The sequence below is a fragment of the Schistocerca nitens genome, chromosome 6 (assembly GCF_023898315.1).
Source record: "Schistocerca nitens isolate TAMUIC-IGC-003100 chromosome 6, iqSchNite1.1, whole genome shotgun sequence".
Taxonomy (NCBI): domain Eukaryota; kingdom Metazoa; phylum Arthropoda; class Insecta; order Orthoptera; family Acrididae; genus Schistocerca; species Schistocerca nitens.
This window is the reverse complement of record NC_064619.1, coordinates 567677277-567700551: the sequence shown is the minus strand read 5'-3', so window position 1 is coordinate 567700551 and position 23275 is coordinate 567677277. Positions and strand designations below refer to the sequence as shown.

Here is a 23275-nt window from a genome sequence, read left to right as displayed (position 1 = left end):
CGGGGGAGTAATGTGCTGGCGTAAACTGTCACCAGCACACCAGTCGGCAAAGAGCTTGCAAGAAGATCGAAAACAGGTACTGAATTAAACGTGCCTATCAGGAGAGAGGCCAAAGACAGTCTTGCAAGCAACACGCCGCCAATGCCCTCTTGACTGCCAGTATTTAGATCGCCACTGAGAACTGGAGGGCCCAGTCAATCACAGACAGTCACCTAGTAAGTTGCAGTCAGAGTCACAGTCACAGAGAGTCGGAGTCACAGTCTCTAGCTCAGTCAGTCAGTACCTAGCGACCAGAGTGTGTACATAGCGGGACTCGCACCTCTTCAGCAGTGAGGCTAACATGGACTATTACAAAAGAGCTTGTATCACAACACATGGACTAGCTTAAAGATAAGTAGCTTTCTGCTCTGGTTAGTAAGGAACCCTGTTAATACATGTGTGCAGTCTGTGTTGTAGAAAGGGGATTCTGACCACCAAACAACATCCTCTCCTTGCTTCCCACAGTACAAGCATACAGTGGCAACGAGACAACTAAAAAAAAAAAAAAAAAAAAAAAAAAAAAAAAAAAAAAAAAAAAAAAAAAAAAAATTAAACGTGTAAGCTATGGGCCAGAAGGCCTTCTTCTGAAACAGGCAACACACACACACACACACACACACACACACACACACACACACACACACGACCATAGTACCTGACTGCCGAGGCCAGACTGTGAGCAACTGTGCATGATGGAAGCAACCTGGGTGGTGGGGATGATGTTGAGGCTGGGAAGGGGACTGATAGTAGATTAAGGGTGGGAGCAGTAAAATGCTGCTTGTGGGAGCATACAGGTATAAGGCCGAGAGAGGGTAGGTCAGCTAGGTGCAGTTGGTAGGTGAGACAGAGGGCTGGGGGGGGGGGGGGGGGAGGGAGAAGTAAAAGGTCTCTGGGTACGCTTATGGAATAGGAGGCAGTGTAGTGCTGGAGTGGGAACAGGGAAGGGGATGTGTGGGTGAAGGACAATGAATAGATGGGTTGGTGAAGGACAATGACTAGGGAAGGTTGAGGTCAGGAGAGTTAGGGGAATGTAGGATATATTGCAGGGAAAATTTCCATCTGCTTAATTCAGAAAAGCTGGTGTTGATGGTAAGGATTCAGATGGCAAAGGCTGTGAAGCAATTATTAAAATTAAGAATTTTGTGGTGGCCAGCAACTGGGTGGTCCAGCTGTTTCTTGGCCACAGTTTGTTGGTCGCCATTCATGCAGATAAGCAGTTTGTTGGTTGTCATGCTCACATAGAATGAAGCACAGTGGTCACATCTTAGCATGTAGGTCACATGATTGATTTTACAGGTAACCCTGCCTTTGATGGGACTGGATGCTTGTGACTGGACTGGAGTAGGTGGTGGTGGGAGGATGTGTGAAACAGGTGTTGCATCTAGGAATATTACAGGAATATGAGCCCTGAGGCAAGGAGTTGGGAGCAGGGACTGTGTAGGGATTGACGAGGGTATGTGTAGGTTTGGTGGGTGGCAGAGTACTTCTGTATGGGGGGGGGGGGGGGCGTTGGGAGGCTAGTGGATAGTACAGTCCTCATTTCAATGCATGATGAGAGGTAATCGAAACCCTGATGGATAATGTGATTCAGTTTCCTATTTAATGTGTCATGAGAGGAATGCTCCTCTGTTGCGAGATGATGGGACTTTGAGAGGTGGTGGGTGAGTGGAGAGGTAAGGCATGGGAAATCTGTTTCTATACAAGATTGAGGCTTCAGTGACACCCTTGGTGTATTTCAAGAAGGACTGCTTGTCACTACAATGTGACAGCCTTGAGCCACTAGGTTGTATGGAAGGGACTTCTTGGTATGGCATTGGTGGCAGATGTTGAAAGTATTACTGGTGGTTGGTAGGTTTGATATGGACAGAGGTACTACCACATTTGAGGTGGGCTCAACATTTAGGAAGGTGGCTTGTTGGGTTGAGGAGGACCAGGTGAAGTGAATGGGGGAAAAGGTGTTGTGGTTTAGAGGCATGTGGATGGGCTGTCACAAAGATGTCATCATTGAATCTGAACCAGGTGAAGGGTTTGGGATTCTGGATGGTTAGGAAGTGTTGCCCTAGATGGCCTATGAATAGGTTTGCATAGGTTGGTGGCATGCAGATGCCCATTGCCGTATCCTGGATTTGTTTGTAGGTGATGTCTTCAAAGAAGAAGTAATTGTAGGTGAGGATGTAGTTGGTCACGAAGACCAGGAAGCAGGTTGTCAGATTGGAATCCATTGGTTGTTGGTAAAGGAAATGGTCAATAGTGACAAATCCTTGGGATATTAGGGATGTTAGTGTAGAGAGAGGTGGCATCAGTAGTGACAAGTTGGGCAGTGTGCGTTAAAGAAACAGGAATTGTGGAAAGTCAGTGGAGGAAATGGGTGGTATCTTCCATATAGGAGGGTAGGTTGTGGGTAATAGTTTGAAGGTGTTTGTCTACAAGGGCAGAGATTCTCTTAGTGGGGGCACAGTAACCGGACACAATGGGACATCCTGAGTGGCTGGATTTTAGGGAAGCGTGTAACAGGTAGGAATGTAGTGGTGAGGACAGAAGTAGACTCTGGGGAGAGGTTCTGGGATGGGCTTAAGGATACGAGGAGAGACTGAAGATACTGCTGGATTTCTCGAATCTGGCAGAGATTGTAGGTGGACAAATATGACAACAGGCAGAGTCCTTCTGTCAGATAATCATTGCAGTTCAAAACAACAGTGGTGGAGCCTGTGTCAGAAGGTAGAATAATAAGGTTGGGATCAGATTTTAATTGATGGATTGCAGATCTTGCTGCAGATGTAAGGTTAGCTTGCATGTTGAGGGATTTGGGGAATGATGGTTAGGTGAGTTTCGGGGTTAAGAAATTCTGGGAAGTTAACAGGGGTGATTTGGTAGCAGTGGGGTTGAATAATGGTTGGAAGGAGCAGTGAACCAATCAGGCAGTATTCAGCATTGGTCTTAGGTTGAGACTGATTGGTATGGTTGGTGGCAAAAAAGTGTCAACACTGTAGGGTCCAGGAGAAGGAAAGGTTTTTAACAAGCCCAATATGATTGAATATGCGAGTGGGGAAAAAGGTAAGGTCTTTCCAAAAAGCTCCTTTCTGTCACGGATCTCCCCACAAATATATCACTTGCTAGGGAAATTCCACTTGCACTTCATGCTCAAGTCAAGAAAGCATTAGCCAGATTGATAAATCTCGGCATGATGGAACAGTCAGTGGGCTACGCCTCTGGTGATTATCAAGAAACCAATGGGCAAGGCCTCTATTGATATGACCGGTTGATTTTTGGCATTGGAAGTGCATCTGCTGTTTTTTAATGTTACTTGAAACAGCTTAGTCAACAAAATCCTAGTGGTATAAATTATCTCAATGACAATGTTGTTACAAGTGTTACTACTGAGGATCATCTGCTCAACGCTTGGCATTTGTTTCATATCTTGTGGGATATGGGTCTTAGCGAAACTTAAAGAAGTCACAGTTCTTCCAGCCTTCTATATGGAAATGAGTGTGTGGCATCGTAGAATACTTGGGTCATATTATATGTCCTCGCAAGATCCAGCCAAGTGGCAGCCACATAGCGGCTATTGCGACCCTTTTGCAGCTGCCTAATGTAAAGCATTCTTAGGCAAAGATGTGCACTATCACAAGTTTCTTCTGCAGGTTGCTTACATTTCCTGTCCACAAAATCAGCAGCTTAAAAAAGATGCAGCACTTGTATGGATTCCTGTCTGTGACCACATGTTAAAGAAGTTGAAAGATGGTTATGTTCCACCTAGTGTGTGGTCACCTATTAACTGGCACTACAACTTGTGGCTGTGGTTATGATTGAAGCATAGAAGTGTGGCATGGGGGCCATGTTGTCTCAATGTTGACCTGAAAGTTCAGAACAGACCATCACTTTCTCATCGAAGATGCTTAATGAAGCACGGAAGAATTATTCTCACATCAAGAAGGAAATCTTCACAGTTATTAATGCCATTAAGAAATTTTGTGTGTTTGTAAATGGTGTTAAGTTTCATTTGATAACTGATCATAAGCCATTAGTGTCTCCTTTCAGTCCTGCAGTGCACTTGCCATACAAGATAGCACATGGACTGCCCTGTTTGTGAGTAGATACAGTTTTGACCCATGGTATAACATTCAAATACTGATGCTCCTTCTTGTCTGCCAATGGGTCTTGTCTACCAATGGGGCCTGAGCTAGATAAAGTGCTTTGTTTTTACCTCAGTGAGAAAGCTCACCATACAGTTCTGATTAAGAGTGCTTGTGTTGCCCAAGCCGTCACTGACAACCTCATTCTTTGTGAAGTGCTCAGATATATTCAGCAGATGTAGCCTGTGTGACCTCCAGCATAGGCCTCAGATTCCATCCAAATTATTTTTTGTTGCGAGAGACCTACCTTCGTTGATGGTGTTCTTTTGTTGTCTACAGAAAACACTGCCCTATGAGAGGTGGTTCCTGTGGCTCTCTGAAGCAGCATTCTTAGTCTTTTGCACCAGGACCATTGGGGAATCTCACACCCAAAGGTGCTGGCTCGCCATCGTGTGTATTGCCTCAGCATAGTCTGGAAGATCAAACTTTTAATTGCTGCATGCTATAAATTTGCAGGTCAGCAGGCTGCACTCCAGAAAAGTTATTCTCCGTGGCTGGTGGTCCAACAGCTGTGGGAGTGCGTTCATATCAACTTTGCCAGTCCCTTCTGGGCCACCCGTTGGTTGGTCTTCAGTGCCTACTCCAGGTTTGTGTACATTGTCAACTTTGCTTCACTACAGATGAGGCAACAGTATGGGCTCTCATGAGGACGTTCCCGTGGAAGGACAACCCCGCATATGGTAATGGGCAACAGTCCTCTTTTCATCTTAGGCTTTTCATGATTTCTGTGCTTACCACGGTTTAAAGCAAGTGCGTGAACTTCCATTCCACCATCAGTCAAACAGGGAAGTGGAATGCCTCGCCCACATGTGTGAGACATGGATGAAGAAATATATTGGCAGTGTTACAGTGGACGAAGCGCTTACCTGTTTCTTCAAGTTCCTACAGGTGTACACTCATCGGCAGGGCTCCTGCATGGCCGCCAGCTATGAACAGTGCTGAACTTCTGTCGCCCACACTGAGGCCTTCCTGGGCCCCTCCGGTGGCATGATACATGCCTGGGAACTGATGTGAGCATGCAGCTTTGGTTGACGAAAGCAGTGGATTCTAGCAGTAATTGCAGCCAGCATGGTTGATGCTTCTACACGCTGCAGATGGATGACACAATGGTGATGCATAACCACAGCCAAATTTGCACCCATGTGGGATCTACTCCTACTCCTCCTCCTCCTCCTCCTCCTCCTCCTCCTCCCCCTCCTCTCAGCCTCCAGAGTTCATCCACTTTTCCAGTTACCAGAATTCCTTCCTCTCCTCTGCCTCCAAAAGCCCACCCACTGCACTTTATTCACCATTCAGCCACCACTGGTTCATCAGGACCTGGACCTGGAAAAACTCATGCAACAAGCCACAAGATCAACTTGGCGCTGCTTCCACCAGAGCCAGTGCTCCACCCCCATGCCCGGTCCCCAAGTCACCTCAGAGAGCTCGTTTCAGCATCAGTGGCCCTGGCTGCCAGCATCCAGCCCATGGTGGTCATAGTCAGGGCCAGTTGGCCACTTGGCCATTATCCTTCTGTGCAGCCTGACAGGGAGCTGTTCATGGTGCAGCGCCCACTGACCAGGAACACTTACAAAGTAATGGATGTCGCTTTCCTGAACTCCTAGTGCTGTCTCACATAATGGGTGAGGGATGGTGGAGTGACAGCAAGCATACAGGCGCCTCAACAAGGGGAGAGAACTGTGGTAACCCACAATTACCTCACCAGTTGTGCTGTCACCTCACCGTCCGTCAGAAGTCATCAGGACACGACGTGTCCACAAGTAACTTATCATTTGATCTGCCCATGCCAGCACACAACATCCTAATTCTGTCTCAAGGAGGCAGCACCTTCAGACACTATGGACAGCTGCACCTCCCAGGTGGCTCACACAGCCACTACCCAGTGCCACCATGCGGAGACAAGTGTAATGTGGTTATTCAACAGAGGAGTAAAGTGCACTCTTCCCGATTTTGAAATGTTCTTTGCAATTGAGAACTACAGTCTGCTCTTGTATCTTGGATTGTTTACTTGGCACCAACCTAGCTGTGCACATGGACTCTGTATTGGACACAGTTGTGGTTTATGTATTAAAATGATTGTATTATACTGGTGTTCTCAATTTTGTGTTATAACAAGTATCACACCAATGCTGACGATACTAGTTTCAATTGAACTAAGTGAAAAATTAAAAATTTGAGTTGAAGAAGATGGGAAGAGTCAAGAGAAGAAAGAAATGAGAACAAGTATAATTATACTTGTCTTACATCATCCACTTCATAATCTTATCCCTATATTCAACCTTATAAATCTCCTTTGGCTTATGAGTAAATGCAACTATCTGTTTGTTTTTTGTGTTTCATTCTATCAAAAGAAAAATTCTCTTAAGAAAACTAGAACATTATTAGACAGAATATGTACCTTCAGAGGAAATGTCAGTACTGCTGAGGGACACATATACCTGTAAGAGCACATACATTCTCTTAGCTCTGAAATTACTAGTTTCTTCTTTGGGGAAGAGAGAAGGATAGACTGGGGAAGGTTAAAAAAGAAGGGCAAGTCACTCTGACTGCAGGATGAGAGGGACAGACATGTTAAGAGTACAAGGGGAATAAAGTTGTACGTTAACTGACAGAAGCAGTTGCTGGAAGCTGCTTCTGTAAAGTACAAGGGTTGAAAATTAAATAGTGGCAACTATTTATTCACAACCGATATTAAAGAGTTACGTCTTTGCACCTGTTACTGTCCTTCAAAGTAGTCATCAGCATTGTGTAGAACCCATTGCCAGTGATGATGAGATCATAGTATACTATTAGCAGAGACTGTTCTGTTGATGGTACGAATGGAGCGGTCTGCTCACTGTCGAATCACTGGAACAGTTCTGAAGTGAATGCCATGAAGTGGTTCCTTCATCTTCAGAATCAAATCAAAGTCACAAGGATTAAGTTTGGGGAGTACAGTGGATGGTACAGTACTTCCCAGAGCCATCGACTAAACAGAGCAGCCACATCTTGCGCTGTATGCACTTGTCATGCAAAATTATGGGTGGGTTGCACAGAAAGTGTTGCCACTTCTTTTGCAAAGTTGGTCACAGTTGATGCTGCAAAAACGAATGGTGCATTGACGGTCTGCCATGGAGAAACGTAATGGGTTAGGAGAACACCATCACAGTCGTACACGAGGATCACCATAAATTTCACTATACTGGGGCTCTGATGCACTTTAGACTTTCACAGCGACCCATAATGGCACCATTCGTTGGATTGGTGTTTCAGTTTTGGCTCGTATGATGTGGCCCATGTCTCATCCAGTGTTACGATACGGCGTACAAAAGCCTCTCCTTTGTGCTAATAGTGCTCCAAGTGCGTCTGAGCAGCGTCATAATGCATCCATTTCTGCATTTCCTTCAAGTCATGTGGAACCCATCGTGATGCAATTTTTTGCATGCCCAGGTGTTCCTTCAGGATGCGAAGCACAGTCGTATGCGTTAATCAGGTTTCATGGGCGAGCTCATGAATCATAAGGTGTAAATCAATGTCCACTAACGCGGCAACAGCTTGCACTTCTTGTTCAGAGATGCTAGGATGACCTGCCCAATGCAAGTCTGCCACAGTTGGCCAACCTTCATTGAAGGCTTTCACCCACTGTTCTGCACAGCAATGCTGATTCCCTGCATGCCTCTTGAAGACCTTGATGACTCTGTCATGCTGAAACAACCTCTGGCACATTCAATCTTGATCCAACTCCGTTGTTCCTGTTTCAAAAACATAGTGACACCGTTATGTTAGACTGCTTGCTCACAAGTGACCATGTTTTACCTCGATTGTGTGCACACCAGTGATGTGGGACAGGTGAGTCCATTTGCTCAGAGGTACGGTAGGTATGTCAAAAACGTGTGCTATCAGCGACAATAGTAGATTCCGGAGTATAGTGTCTCCACAGCAGTGTTGCCACTATTTAAGTTCCAACCTACGTATATTAACAACAAATTTTGACAAGTGCTAACCTACTCCCATGGACAATTACAGGAACTAGATCTAAAATATTTATCTAAATTATTTAAAAAAGTTCTTTTTCTTACACCACACAGCTGCTGTTTTTATGTACTACTTGTCAGTTTCTTCAGTTTCTTTGGGGCTTTGTCCCACTTCAACATGGGGTCGACCTTGTTACTATGGATTTGGCAGTGTTAGTTGCAGAGGGTGGCTGGATGCCCTTCCTGTTGCCACCCCAAACTCCCCGCCACGGAATTTGTGTACCCCACCTGTTTGCGTCTAGTGTAAGCCATGAAAGAGTGTGAATGTTTTCAAATGTCTGTGAGTCATGTAACTGAGGCGGAACGTGGGCACCAGCCTGGTATTCACCTAGCAGGATGTGGAAAACTGCCTAAAAACCACAGCCAGGCTGGCCGGCATACCGGCCCTCATCATTAATCTGCTGGGCGGATTTGATCTGAGGTTGGGGAGCCTACCCAAGTCCAGGAAGCAGCACATTAGCACCCTCGGCTACCCTGGTGGGTCTATCCACTATTTCACACAGTGCAATTGATGTAACTTTTAAAGAACATGATTAGCTATCTGTACACTGGCAAAGTTAAAACATCTGAATATATGCACATAGCCTACTGTTGTCGAAACCTTGAGAAAAAATTGGAGAAGTGGAAATATAAAATACAAAGTGATTGAAGGAAGCAATGTAGAATATAAATAAAAATACCAAAACTAGATTGAATAAGTCTTCCAGATAATTGGTTCACCTCTTTACCATTGTTCCAGGTTAGTCATTGAAAGTTATGATAACTGTGATTTTCCTTACTACACCTGGCAAATTCTTCCTTAAGTGTTCTTGAGTTTGTATTGCATTCATTATCAAATGATTTACTGAGATTAAATAATTTTCATTACAAAGAGCATGATTCTGTGTGAGTACCCTTTGTAAATATCACCGGGAATAACTTTTTTAATATTATTACTTAGCAGAAAGGGCAACTAAATTAGGTGAAGAAAGTACTTGTAGCTGTAAAAAAAAAAAAAAAAAAAAAAAAAAATACTATGCTTATATTAAGCATCTCTGTTTTGAACTTATTTGAGTGTTGTAGAAAGGACAACGTTACAGGGAGACGCGCGCACGCGCACACACGCACCACACGCACGCACACACACACACACACACACACACACACACACACACACACACACACACACTCACACAGTGAGTAAAATGAGAGAGCAAATAGAGAACATGTAGACATACTATATAAAAATATTTATTGATCACATAAATAACTTTTCATAGCCTTATAAATGCCAATGCATAACAGTATTACGTGTTTACTGCCACCATTGTACCAGCTCAAGTGATTCTGAAACAGGCAGATGCCAGTATGTCATAGACGGCTTGAGAAAGTAACTGTATTCACAATCTGCTTTTATGTGTATGGTTTTGATAACAAGGCAAAGGAACATGAAACAATTAAAAATACTACTTCATCTGTTGGTATTGGATAAAATATGCTCTTTCCATGCAGCTCGGTTCTCTGGCAGAGCAGGACCCCATTCACTGCTTGCTTTCAGATGTTTCACAAGTCTCTGCAAAAGAAAAGAAAAATTTAGACAGGGAAGAACATTGTGATCATGATGTTTCATCATTTTATGGTCATGATATGTCATAATTTTTTGTTCAGTATTCCTTTTTTAAAAGCTTTCAGGTAATGAGACTCTAAGGGTGTCACAATCAGCTCTGAATTTATTTGTGGTTTAATTCACCATTGGAAAATAAGAAAGGATTCTTTTCAGAGTAATCATGTGAACACAATAACTCGGCACTTCTTTTGGATGCGCTGAGAGTGGAGAAATTGGTATTTAAGTTGACCTGTGTGAGCTTGTTCCAGTTACTGCCAATGTTAATTAGCAAACAATACTGTTTGGTTTAGCAGTGTTTTGTAATTTGTAGTAAGGTGAAATCAATTTTGATTCTACAGAATATTTAAATCATTTTATCTTTGTATGTCAATTTGGATTCTACAGAATATTTAAATCATTTTATCTTTGTATGTCATGTCTGCTGTTGCAGAAATGTATAACACCAGTACAAGTAGGAGAAGGTGGGATAAAGTGCCCCAGAATGGTGCTGCTGCCTGCCGAGAAGTGGTAAAAACTAGTTCTAATACACACCATCATTGTTGTCTGTGAGTTTCACAGTAGATGTCTGTCCTATTATTTTTTAAAGAAAATTTTCTGATTTTTCTGTCATCTGATGTAAAGTAAGTAATTTTTGTTATCTCACTTAAAAGCAGAATAGTACTTTATTTTACAATAGCAGTGCTTAAGCAACATCTTTTGGCTTATGAATGTAGTTCCTGTTTCTTTTGGTTTGATAGTTTTATCTGTGAACCATTAGTGCCGATATGGCCCAATAATTTTTAATCTTTTTATCCCAGTTAGTTTCATATTTCATGCATAATACTACAGAGTGACTTCTAAATCCTTTTACATAAAAAGTCATAACCTGTCATTCTACCCTTTTGTGATAGTTCAGAATTAATTATCTACTGTTATTTAAAATCATTTCTTTTATGTTATATTGTGAAATACAAAAATGTCATTGAAAACTGCCCACTGCAGCCATATTTTCTCAGATATTATGACATCAAGACCTTATATCCAAATGTGGGACCTGTTGCGATGGAAAATGCAACTGAGGTAATAAAAAATGATAAGACACCTTCTTCTGCAGCAGTAAAGCAATTTTATGTTCCATGTAATACACTAAAGAGTTATAGGAAAAAATAGACTTGTAGTAGGTTGTAAAAAGATTATGAGAACCTTATGGAGTATGCTCAATATAGAACAAGAAATCTTTGATTGTGTTTTATGGATTCACAGTGAATGATCTATGGAGATTAACATTCCAGTTGGCAGAGTGGAACAAAATATTGCATCGTTTCAACATACTATGGGAGACGGCAGGCCAAGACAGCACCCTAATATTAGTCATAGGAACTCCACGTCAATGGTTAGAGGACGAACTTTTAACAAGGTCAATGTGGTCACGTTTTTAATATCCGTATAACAGTACAAGTGGGACAGAGTGGAAGAAAATACCACTTTGTTTCAACAAACAGTCAGGGTGGTACTCAAAGAGAGAACCCTAGTATTAGGCATAGGAAGCTTACCTCAATGGTAAGAGAACAAGTTTTTAATAAGGTCAACATAGGGAAGACTTTTTTTGTATTCTTAAAACAGTGCAAGAAAACAGTTTCATCCTACTCATAATATTTATAATGTGGATGAAATCCTTGACAATTGAGTCCAAGAACAGCAAAGTGTTTGCACTTAAAGGAAGATTCCAAGCTCGTGGTGTTACTTTAGTCGAGAGAGGGTTGCTGTCTACTTTTGGAGTATGTGTGTCTGCACCGGTCACTTAACCCCATTAGGTTTGGAAACGTTGGCACTTTGTATGACTTAAGAAAAACGCATATAGATTACATTCATTATATATTTTTTTACTTGTAAATATTCAGTGTGATACTTTATAACATGTAGATTCAAAATATGCAGGCAGCAAGCTTTGCTCAGTAACCGTGGTTTGGTGAAAATTCAATTTCCCTTGAGTCTCTGTTTTACACACATTCCCCTATGTTTGTTTTATACGCTTCCTTCCCATGAGAGAGACTTTTTGAGGTGCAATGATCGCATAAATACAATCTCAGCACATCTTACGGGAAGTGCCAAGATATTGCCCAGACATAATAATGACTTTCATATAATTTTTGAACTTGAAATATGAATGTGTGAAAATGTATGATTAATACACACTTCAGCAGTCCTAACTTCTACATAGCACTCTTCCCCTCTCCATGTTAGCTTGTAGCTTAATCAGTCCACAGAGTGTTGATTTATCCTATCAGAAAACATGGTTGCACATTTCACATAGAGGACATGTATAAAGCACTGAGTTTAATTTTGCTCATATTGTACACAATAGTGGATACAAGTGAACATCGTTAAATTAATTAAGAGTCTTGAAATCTGGAATAAATATGTTAGAGAAGTTTTTCAATGAAGGCAAAGCACTGCTACTACCTCCCAGTATAACTTATTTATGTTGATCTTATAGAGAGCCTTGCATGAGTGTAAAGTCTATTGTTCAGTTACATATTTGAAGCTATTGATTTATGGATGGTTTACTCGAAAACTTGAGTTTCAAGTACACAACACGTATAGTTCCTCATCCAATAACTTGACATGTGCATGTGCTTCAGAACCACAAAGTTTTTGTTTCCCAGGTTGTCAGTGTTAGTTTGCTGTTTATTTTGCCAATAGTAAATCAGTATTGGCTGGTGTGCAACATGTGCCTTATCCATTCACAATTCTTTTACAGTTATGTAGTGAAACAGTGGTGTGTTTCCTCACACAGCATGTAATTTGATGAGAGAGGAAACAAATGTTAACAATACTGGGGAAATAGCAAGAGAAAGATATCATATTGAAAAACTTCCGTGTGCAACTGTAAAATGAAGTTAATTTTATGTGTTTTTGAAGTACAAGCCCTTAGATGATAGTGAAATTACTGTTGAAACTAGTTTAGGGACAACAAATCAGTCAGTTGCATATTCAATAGACTCGCATTCGGGAGGGTGACGGTTCAAACGTATATCCGGCAATCCAGATTTAGGTTTCCCATGATTACCGTAAATTGTTCTAGGCAAATGCCGGGATGGTGCCTTTGAAAAGGCACAGCTGATTTTTTTCTCCGTCCTTGACACAATCTCAGCTTTTGTTCCGTCTCTCATGATCTCAATGCTGACGGAATGTTAAACTCAGTCTTCCTTCCTTCCTTCAGTTGCATGTTCCATGAATTTAAATTGTGACCTTTCACTGTGATTTCAATTTAGTCATTGTACAATTATAGTAAACTTTCTCAAGGATAAATATGGTAACATGCTGAACATTTTTAGATTCTGTGCCTCAGCCTGTAAAAGCAGAACCCTTAGGGGATCACATTGTTGTGACTTCTGAAATTTTCGTGGTGTATTTCTTCTTCCAGTAATTTTTGGGTTTGCAGCTGGACCCATCAACATTCTGCCACGATATTTTGGCCCAGAGACGTCCGGCCATTCTCAGGTGAGTAGATGTACTGAAGAGACCTAATGCCGTCATGATAGTGAATTCTGCGCTTGCGAATCGTACTGGCAGTTTATGGTGCATGCGTTAGGAGGTGATATGCATGAGGCAGCGAAGTTGTGTGTGCTGCCCTCAGTGGTGAAGTAAGAACAAGCTAATCGCTGAACATTGATTTAGCATATCGATTCCGTTGTGACCGCATCATTTCAATAATAGGATTCCAATTTTTATTAAGCTGAAAGCCATTGTCACAATTCATTAAATTATCAGCAAGATGTATTTCCATGTATTTTTTAATTAAAGAGTCCCAGAAGCTGGAAACCGATGCTAATATTTTGGTATTATTGTATTCCATTGAATGTCCCATGGAAATGCAATGTTCTGCCACTGCTGATTTTAAAGGTTGCCACAGAGGAGTGTGTCTTTCGTGTTCTACACAGTGTTCCTGGACCGTTCGTGTCGTCTGACCTATATATGCAGAGCCACACTCACAGGGAATTTTATAAACACCCGCCTTCCTCAGTTGTAAATTGTCTTTAACGGATCCAATTAAGGCCCTGCTCTTTGCTGGTGGATGGAAGATGACATTACTGTTATTCTTCCTAAGCAATCTGCCTATTTTAGAAGACACTTTCCTGGCATATGGAAGGAATGCAGTTGATTTATAGTTATCATTAGTCTCCTTAGAGCGTTACTTCTTGTTATTATAATTGTGCATGGCTTTCCGTATTTGACGCAAACTATAGCCATTCTCTGTAAAAACCTTCTCCAGATCCATTAACTCTTCATGAAGGCTATTGGCATCTGAAATGCCATGGGCCCAATGAATTAAAGTATTGAGAACACCAGCAGTTTCTGTGGGGTGATGGCAGCTGGATGGCTGAAGATATAGATCTGTATGTGTGGGTTTTCTGTACAAAGAATTACCCAAAGGCCCATCATTCTTAACGGTGTACTAAAACTTCTAGAAAAGGTAAAGTCCCATCTTTCTCAATCCCCATAGTAAACTTGATGTTCTCATGTAAGGAGTTTAAATAACAAAGGAATTTTTCCAGTTCTTGTCTGCCATGAGGCCATACAACGAAAGTATCATGTACGTACCGCCAGAAAACCATAGGGTTTAAGATGGCAGACTCAGTATTTTAATTCATTGGACCTATGTAATTTCAGATGCTGATAGCGTTCATGAAGAATTAATGCTTCTGGAGAAGGTTTAAAAAGAGAATGGCTATACTTCGCATCAAATACAGAAGGCCATGCGCAATTATAATAACAAGAAGCAACACTCTGAGGAGACTAATGACAACTATAAATCAACTGCGTTCCTTCCATATGCTGGGGACATGTCGTCTAAAATAGGCAGATTGGTTAGGAAGAACAATATTATCATCTTCCATCCACCAGCAAAGAGTAGGGCCTTAGTTAAATCTGTTAAAGTTGATTTACAATTGAAGAATGTGGATGTTTACAAAATTCCCTGTGAGTGTGGCTCTGTATATATAGGTCAGACGACATGAACAATCCAGGAACACTGTGTAGAACATAAAAGACACACCCCTCTGTGGCATCCTTTAAAATCAGCAGTGGCAGAACATTGCATTTCCATGGGACATTCAATGGAATACAATAATATCAAAATTTTAGCACCAGTTTCCAGCTTCTGGGGCTCTGTAATTAAAGAATATGTGGAAATCTTGCTGATAATTTAATGAATTGTGATAACGGCTTTCAGCTTGATAAAAATTGGGATCCTATTATTGAAATGATGTGGTCACAACGGAATTGAAATGTTCAATCGATGCTCAGTGATTAGCTTGTTCTTACTTCACCACTGTGGGCAACACACACAACTTGGCTGCATCGCGCATGTCACTTCCTAATGCATGCGCTGTAAACCACCAGTACGATACACATGCGCGGAATTCACTATAAATATCATAGCTGCATCAGGTCCTTAAGTACTTTGTCTACTCACCTGAGGATGGCCGGACGTCTCTTGGCCGAAATATCGTAGCAGAATGTTGATGGGATCCGGCTGCAAACCTGAAAATTACTGGATCACTTTGTCTGTCTGTCTGTCTGTCCATTTGTTAAGAACCCTTTTTCTCAGGAATGGGTAGACTTAGGACATTCAAATTTTTGTCATGCATTAAGGTCTGTGGTCCCTTGGCAGTCAAAAATTTTAAGTGTCTATGTCAATTCAGTCAAAAGATACAGCCATTTATGTCACATATATGGATACTTGGAAACTCACTCATCAAAACCAATAGGGTGTTTTTTGTTGGCCTAGAATCATGAAATTTGGCAAAAAGCAAGGTTTCACGGTACTAGCAAATCTGAAACTTGTTACGGTTAGCCGAGAGTGCTAATGCACTACTTCCTGGACTCAGGTAGGCACGCCGGCCCTGGATCGAATCCACTTGGTGGATTAACAATGAGGGCCGGGATGTGGTTTTTTTGACGGTTTTCCACATCCCACTAGGTGAATACTGGGCTGGTCCCCACATCTGGCCTCAGTTACACGACACAGACACTTGAAAATTTTTACGCTCTTTCATGGCTTACACTAAATGCAGACAGCTGGAGTACACTAATTCTGTCCTGGGAGGTATGGGGTGGTGACAGAAAGGGCATCTGGCCACCCTCTGCCACTAATATCGCCACATCCATAGTAACAAGCCCGACCCTGCGCTGGAGTGGGACAAAAGCCCAAAGGAAATGATGATGATATCACATAAAAAACATCTTTTTTGCAATTTGAACATACAATGCATTCGCCAACCATCAAAAACATAATAGAAGAACATTACTTTGTGCAAACATAAAATATAAGTTGTAGTCATTTTTAGTAAGGAAATAAAAAAATATTTTATTGATTCTTCTATATCTACATATATAAACTGGAGTACCATGCTCATTTCTTTTTGTACATCCAGGCTAACCCGAGGAACTACTGTAGAGATTTTTATACAGTCTTGGAACTCCTGGGATCTTGCCAGTATCTATATCGAAAACAAGCGATAATCGTCGAGATTCTTGATTTCCAGGCTAGATGAACTCTGTGTGTGTGTGTGTGTGTGTGTGTGTGTGTGTGTATAACTCTCAGTGGCCAATTTTTTTACTGATTACATTAAGTGATTTTGCTTAAATATGTCCAATTTCTCTCTTATATTTTTCTTATGGTATACACTTAACTATCGCAAGTGCACGTGTGTGCGTGCGCACACACACACAAACACACACACACACACACACACACACACACTACTGCACATTCAGAAATTCATTGATGTTAATTTTACGGTCCGCTACCTGCCACCTGTGGCTGCACTTGAGTATCTGTAGTTTTTTTTGTCCTAAAGTGTTCACCTGGTTGCTTGTTTGGGTAAGCACAACTTGTGAAGCACTCCTCCCCCACCAACTGGGCTACATGCTATGTGGTGGCAACAGTAGCATCACCCTCTTAGGGGGCTGATTATCTCCCTACCAAATTTCACTGCAATTGGTTCAGTTGTTTAGTTATGAAAGCATGACTGACTGAGATACTTTGACATTTCACAATGTTAGTATGGAAGTATGGATTAAACATGTTGAGGGTTGTGTGAGCATTGTATTCTGCCTGTGATCACATGCCAGTAAAATGCGGATATTCCTTTATTGGCCAGGAGATCCTGTATGGCATGTTGGGCCGATTGGTGCAAGTCTTTTTATTTGACGCCAGCTCAGCAGCTTGCTTGTCAATGATTAGGACAGCACAGACAACCAGTCCTGAGTAGAGAAATACTGGCTGGGCCAGGAATCAAACCCAAGACCTAGTGATGAGGCTCACAAAGCTAACCAAAAGACCATGAGCTGTGGGCGCATATAAGTATTTTTGTTATGATGAGTGGTGGTGGTGGTGGTGGTGGTATTAAAATAAAATCATTAAATAAACTGACGAAGAAATAAATAAATAGTTTGTAGTTTCGTGCAGTGCAAATTTTATAATATTTGTGCATGCAATAACGTCAGCTGCCCTCACATGTCTGCCTGCTACCCACAGCTGCCCCCACATATCATAATAAGATGCTGCTGCAATAAGGACTTCCCTCATTCTACATGTAACGGCACAACATCCTTCTGTTTTTTGTATGTTTTAATGATGCTGTTGTGAGTTTTTAAGTGTCTCAGAGGTTGTAAGAGATGTGTGATGCTCAGAAAATAAAATGTGATGGGCTTGTGACTGATGTTAAGATTAAACATATTGAGGATTGTGTAAACATTGCATTCGTTACGTTGAATCATATTATGTAGAGCATGTCAAACAATAAAAGCCCTTTCACAAATATGATAAAGCTCAAAAGTAAAAGGATAAATAGCTTTTTCAAAAAGGAATTATTGTTCCATATTTTGTGTTATATGCTTCGAATCAATAAATATCTTCTACTACACCCTTTCTAAAATAACTTACATTCTCCCTGTGTTCAAGCTATCTCCATACCAAACTTGATCAAAATTGGTTCGTTGGTTTTGTCATGAAAGTGTAACAGAGTTACTTTCACATTTATAATATTTTATAATAATATATAATATATAATAATAATATATAATATATAATAATAATATATAATATATAATAATAATATATAATATATATAATAATATATAATATTTAATAATAATAATTCAATCTTTATATTGAGCAAGCAGTGAAGGAAACAAAAGAAAAATTCGGAGAAGAAATAAAAACTTTGAGGTTTGCCGATGACATTGTAATTCTGTCAGAGACAGCAAAGGACTTGGAAGAGCAGTTGAACGGAATGGACAGCGTCTTGAAAGAAGGATATAAGATGAACATCAACAAAAGCAAAACGAGGATAATGGAATGTAGTTGAATTATTTCGGGTGTTGCTGAGGCAATTAGATTAGGAAATGAGGAGTTTTGCTATTTGTGGAGCAAAATAACTGATGATGGTCAAAGTAGAGAGGATATCAAATGTAGACTGGCAGTGGCAAGGAAAGCGTTTCTGAAGAAGAGAAATTTGTTAACATCGAGTATAGATTTAAGTGTCAGGAAGTCGTTTCTGAAAGTATTTGTATGGAGCGTAGCCATGTATGGAAGTGAAACATGGACGATAACTAGTTTGGACAAGAAGAGAATAGAAGCTTTCGAAATGTGGTGCTACAGAAGAATGCTGAAGATTAGATGGGTAGATCATATAACTAATGAGGAGGTATTGAATAGGATTGGTGAGAAGTTTGTGGCACAACTTGACTAGAAGAATGGATCGGATGGTAGGACATGTTCTAAGGCATCAAGGGATCACCAATTTAGTATTGGAGGGCAGTGTGGAGGGTAAAAATCATAGAGGGAGACCAAGAGATGAATACACTAAACGGATTCAGAAGGATGTAGGTTGCAGGAGGTACTGGGAGATGAAGAAGTTTTGCACGGGATAAAGCAGCATGGAGAACTGCATCAAACCAGTCTCAGGACTGAAGACCACAACAACAACAACAACAACATAATAATAATGAGGACTAAGTGTTTGTATCAACATATATCAACAGATCTCATATTGTTCAGCAGATGCAAACAGTACAGCATAGATCAAATGTAGAGTGACTTGGTAAAAATATGAGGTACTTGGTATCGGAGACACTGTGAAGTTAGTATGCAGTATGTTACAATATTAAGTAATGTCAGCTGACTTTTGCGTATATTTTCTTTTAAAGTTATTGGAAGAGTTTCTATGTGCGAAGCATTACTCTTTAAAACTGTTTTTATTGGACTCAATTGATTCTGCTGCAAGATGCTTCAGTGCACAGTTGTTTCTGATTGATTAATGTGTGCTCAGAAGCACAAAAAGTCAACATTTCTTTCAGAATTCTGTAGATATCTCGAGCTGCTCAATTGGGAGTACAACCCATCCCAAAATAAGAAAATGCAATTGTAACTGTATGTAAGAATTGTATGTTATTTCTTTTATTGAATATGAGTTACAGGATGTTTGTTTTATTTTCTTTGCCCCAGAATTTCTTCACAGAAGATTTTTGTCTGTGGGAATATAAATACCCTAACTCCCCCCTCCCATCGGTTTTCATCCCCCTTTTCACTGAAAGCCTTTTGTTAGGGAAGTCAGTTAATCATGTAATTATTAAGATGATACAAATTTTGAATATTTAAATGTGTGTCATGAAAGTTGTTTCTACTTACTTGATGTATACTTCCTTTTCCAGTGAGGAAGATTTTATAAATTGCATATCCTGGGATAAAGATCATTGAAGAGACAGCAGACATCCATCCTGTTGCAATGGCCCAGTCTGGATATTCAATATTGTTGTAGGAAATTCGTGTGTTGAAAACTATTGTTGTGATGAAGATGAACTAGAACAGGAAACCCACATTGATAGCCTAACTGTTGTTGTTACAAATGTATTACAATTCAGATAATTATTCATTATTACCGTTAGAATGCAGGGAGTGATGTACTTCCAACAGATTTTCCACCATATCTGAACTTTTTCATTCATCATAAATTCTATGTCTTGACAAAAATTTTCACAACCTGTAAATATGGTTGACATTTGTTAAGAGAAAATCAGTAAGATAATCTAAGGGGCAGTGAAAACTTAAAAACTGTTAAATGTGAACTTGTTTAGCCTGTTTATTGAAGTGCAATATGGTGTACAGAGTATGGCAACTAAATTGGCACTAGTTACTGTTTGAATTTGCCCACTAGCTCACATCTTTGGTGTATGCTATTTCATGATGAAGTTTGGTATTCTCATCAGTTAAATAGTTGTGAACAAGAAATGACCCTACCAACATAAGTTTGGAGATTAACCAATGAATTGCAATTAAAAAATGTCATATTGTTAGCCAGATACCACTTAAAATTCTAAATTTAATTGTTTATGTAACATCAACTGTTTTCAGCATCGCTAGGAATTTGTTGAGGTGTCTAGCGCCCAAATGCTGCTGGGAAAACAAAAATTAGTTGTTGCTTCTTTGAAGTATGTTGTACTGATTGCCTTCAGGTTCTGTTGAGGTTAGACAAAATTTTTAGCTAGTTTCCAGTTGGTTGGCATTGTTTTGAGTGATGGTGATACTGTACCATTTCATTTTGCATACAGATTGAAAATGTCAAAAGACACATGCTAATGTTTGATTGTAGTAATCCTGAAGGCTGAAAAGAAAGAGTCTGGTGATATACATGTATAGCACCACTGCACATACAAAAAGTTTTTGTGCCAAACTGACTTGGACGTCATCTCGTTTTGGTCAGATGAGTGTCGTTCTCCCATTAAGGTAATTTTTTGTGCTTATAAAATTTGTTTTATTGCTCTGTAGGTTGCTCCTTCCCCCTTCTTGGTGGATTTCAAAAGCCATTCTCATTTCATTCAAGAGTTAAATATTGAAACAAAAAGTGTAACCCTAAAGAGCTATCAACTTCCCAGTGTAGAATTATTCTTCCACTTATGCCCTCAGTGCCATATCCTATGAACAAAATCTTTCTAGGATCTCTTTTCCTTGAGCCTCTTCAAAGACAGATGCCAATACTGTTACATTGCAGTCCACTTGTTACTTTTACACTGCAGTCCACTTGTGTTAAAATTTTTTCTACCTTTTGGATAATGTTATCACTCTATGGTAGAAAGTTGTCTACACCATGTTCCCAATTCTGAGAAGAGTCTCCAGTACTATGACGCAGAAATAGATTATAGATGGTGAATCCACAAAAGAACCACCCACTATCCATTAATATGACTACATAACTTCCCCCAAATCTTTGTTTCATTTTCATTGTAGTCATAACTACATTTTCCACTCAAATCTGTTTCCTGATATTTTTGTTCCTTTCCTGTCTTTCCGTGTAGTTCTCAACATGCTAGCTTGCTGACCAACCTTTTTAACAGTTTTCATGTTAAAAGTCCACATTTTATGAATTTGTATTTATGTACAAAAAAGACTAAAACACTCCATTAAAACAATCAATTTACTGACATAAACTAAAACATGAAAATAAACACTGACTGTTGTAAACTTTCCACGTCAGAAGAATCGGAAGCTTAGTTTTGAAAACCTGGTTTAGTTTACCAAAAACACTCAAAACCCTTTTTAGTTTTCTGTTTAATTTTTTCCATGTCATATCTTAAGCATCCCTAAATACAAAAACTCGTCAACTGAGTCTGTGCCGTCATCGTTAATTTGTAGTGTTTTCTTTTCATTGTGTTTGCTTGATATTATTTTATTCTTATTATAATAAATTGTTAGATGTAGTGTAAAACTTCCTTTAATAAATTCTTCCATTCATTATTGAAGTTAAAAACACTAAGAGGATAATGGTATATTGTGCAGTATCCCTGTCAGAAGGAAGCTTGCCCATTGGCTTCATTAAAATCTAATTCTATTAGGGAAAAGTCTACAGTTTTTTTTAATCCTTGTTTGTCTCTTTTGTTGTGAAATATTGTAATTACTGCATATTTCGAGTACTGGGTATGTTTATTCCTTCACAGGCATTTCGTATATGATTTTCAAGTTGTATTACTTGCTCAAATTTTAACCATTTCTATTTCTTTTTATTTGCCTCAAATGGTTTAGAACACCTCAGCTGCGATTAAAATCCAGTACGCCTTTGTTTTCATTACTATCTGCCTATGTTACTGATTCATCTTTTGCACTATAGAAACATAAGATGTTAATGTTAGCTCAATTTTTTCTGTCAGATACTACCAGTAAACCCTTATTCTGTCAAGTATCGAACTCATATGTGCACTATAAAACAACTTCAAACATATGATTACTTAACGAGTTCATGTGTTAAATATTAAGCATTAAGCCTGTAAGCAAGAAAATGTCTAGAAAAGGTTTGAAATTATGTGTAAAGTTTGCTGCAAGTTGTAAGTGCTGTCATTATGAAACACTAAATGAATATAGTCTGGGTAATTTACACCAAATTTTAAGCAAAAGCTTGTTTTTCACACATCTAAATGTCTATGGTGCCATATCTTCCATTGTACGATTAGATAATTTTACAGTTACATTCACTGATATGTGGATACTGTTCTCAAACTGTTATGTGGTAGAGGTGGTAGTAAATATTTGATGCTGAAGTTTTACTGCGTGAATACAGAAAAGTTAGTATGTGATAGCTTTTTTTCTTTTGTCATTTTGTGAGGGGTATCAGTGAGAAAAAGTTTCATAAAATATTGGAATTACATGTAAAGTTTGTTGAAAGTCACCATGTGCTGCCATTTTCAAATACTGGATGAATGAATTCCTGGTATTTGTGCACTGTCAGCTCTGCTGCTTCAAGACAAAAACACAGTTTCGAACTGTAATACTTGTCGTACTGTTTTAAACTTTCAACATAAGGTTATACCTCTTAATGAGTAAGTTATGACAGCATTTTAAATTTTTAAGTTAATTCAATAATTATGCGAAATAATTGAAAATCAAGTTTTTGTTGCCCCTGGTAGCTGTTAGATGGGCAACCTGCGTCTTGTTCTGGGTTCCGGGATTGTCACTTAGTAATACAGATGCTGTTTGCAATCTTTAACTAATGAAATATGGTGCATACCCAATGCAAGTTTCTGTTTTGTTTGTTCATGCTCATATTGTTTTCAATTATTTCTCTTATAAAGTTTTCATTGTATCTTCTCACATTCTCCCGAACATACAGGGCGTACATAAAGTCCGGGAACACTTTCAATTATTTGTTGCACGAGAACCAAACATTGTACAGATATCATACATACGTCATTTGAAGAGAAACCCTGAAAGTTTTTTTTTCTTTTTTCATGTATACCGCCAGAGCATAGTGTGGTAATTTGCTGATAGTCAGCGCTAGTCACAAACACGGAGCTGCCACATTGAGTGAATGGGCGTGCTACAGAAGGGGACAGCTGTTTCATGAAATGGGCTCTCTGGTCACTAGATCTCATTCCATGCGACTTATGTTGACGTCTGCCGGGTCACTCATGGTTCGCACATCGAATGTTTGTAAAAAAAACTTTCA

General features: G+C 39.8%; 1 protein-coding gene across 1 annotated transcript in view; it reads right to left on the bottom strand.

Moving 5' to 3' along the window:
• Positions 1-9393: 9393 nt before the first annotated feature.
• LOC126262253 (sodium- and chloride-dependent glycine transporter 1) overlaps positions 9394-23275 on the bottom strand; it is a 144631-nt gene continuing 130749 nt past the window's right edge. Inside the window, exons 13-15 of the mRNA XM_049958739.1 lie at positions 19722-19822; positions 19471-19641; positions 9394-9737 (exon numbers count right to left, since the gene is read on the bottom strand). Of these exons, the coding sequence (XP_049814696.1) occupies positions 9636-9737; positions 19471-19641; positions 19722-19822 (374 nt within the window). The 3' untranslated portion in view covers positions 9394-9635. The remainder of the gene's footprint in view (positions 9738-19470; positions 19642-19721; positions 19823-23275) is intronic.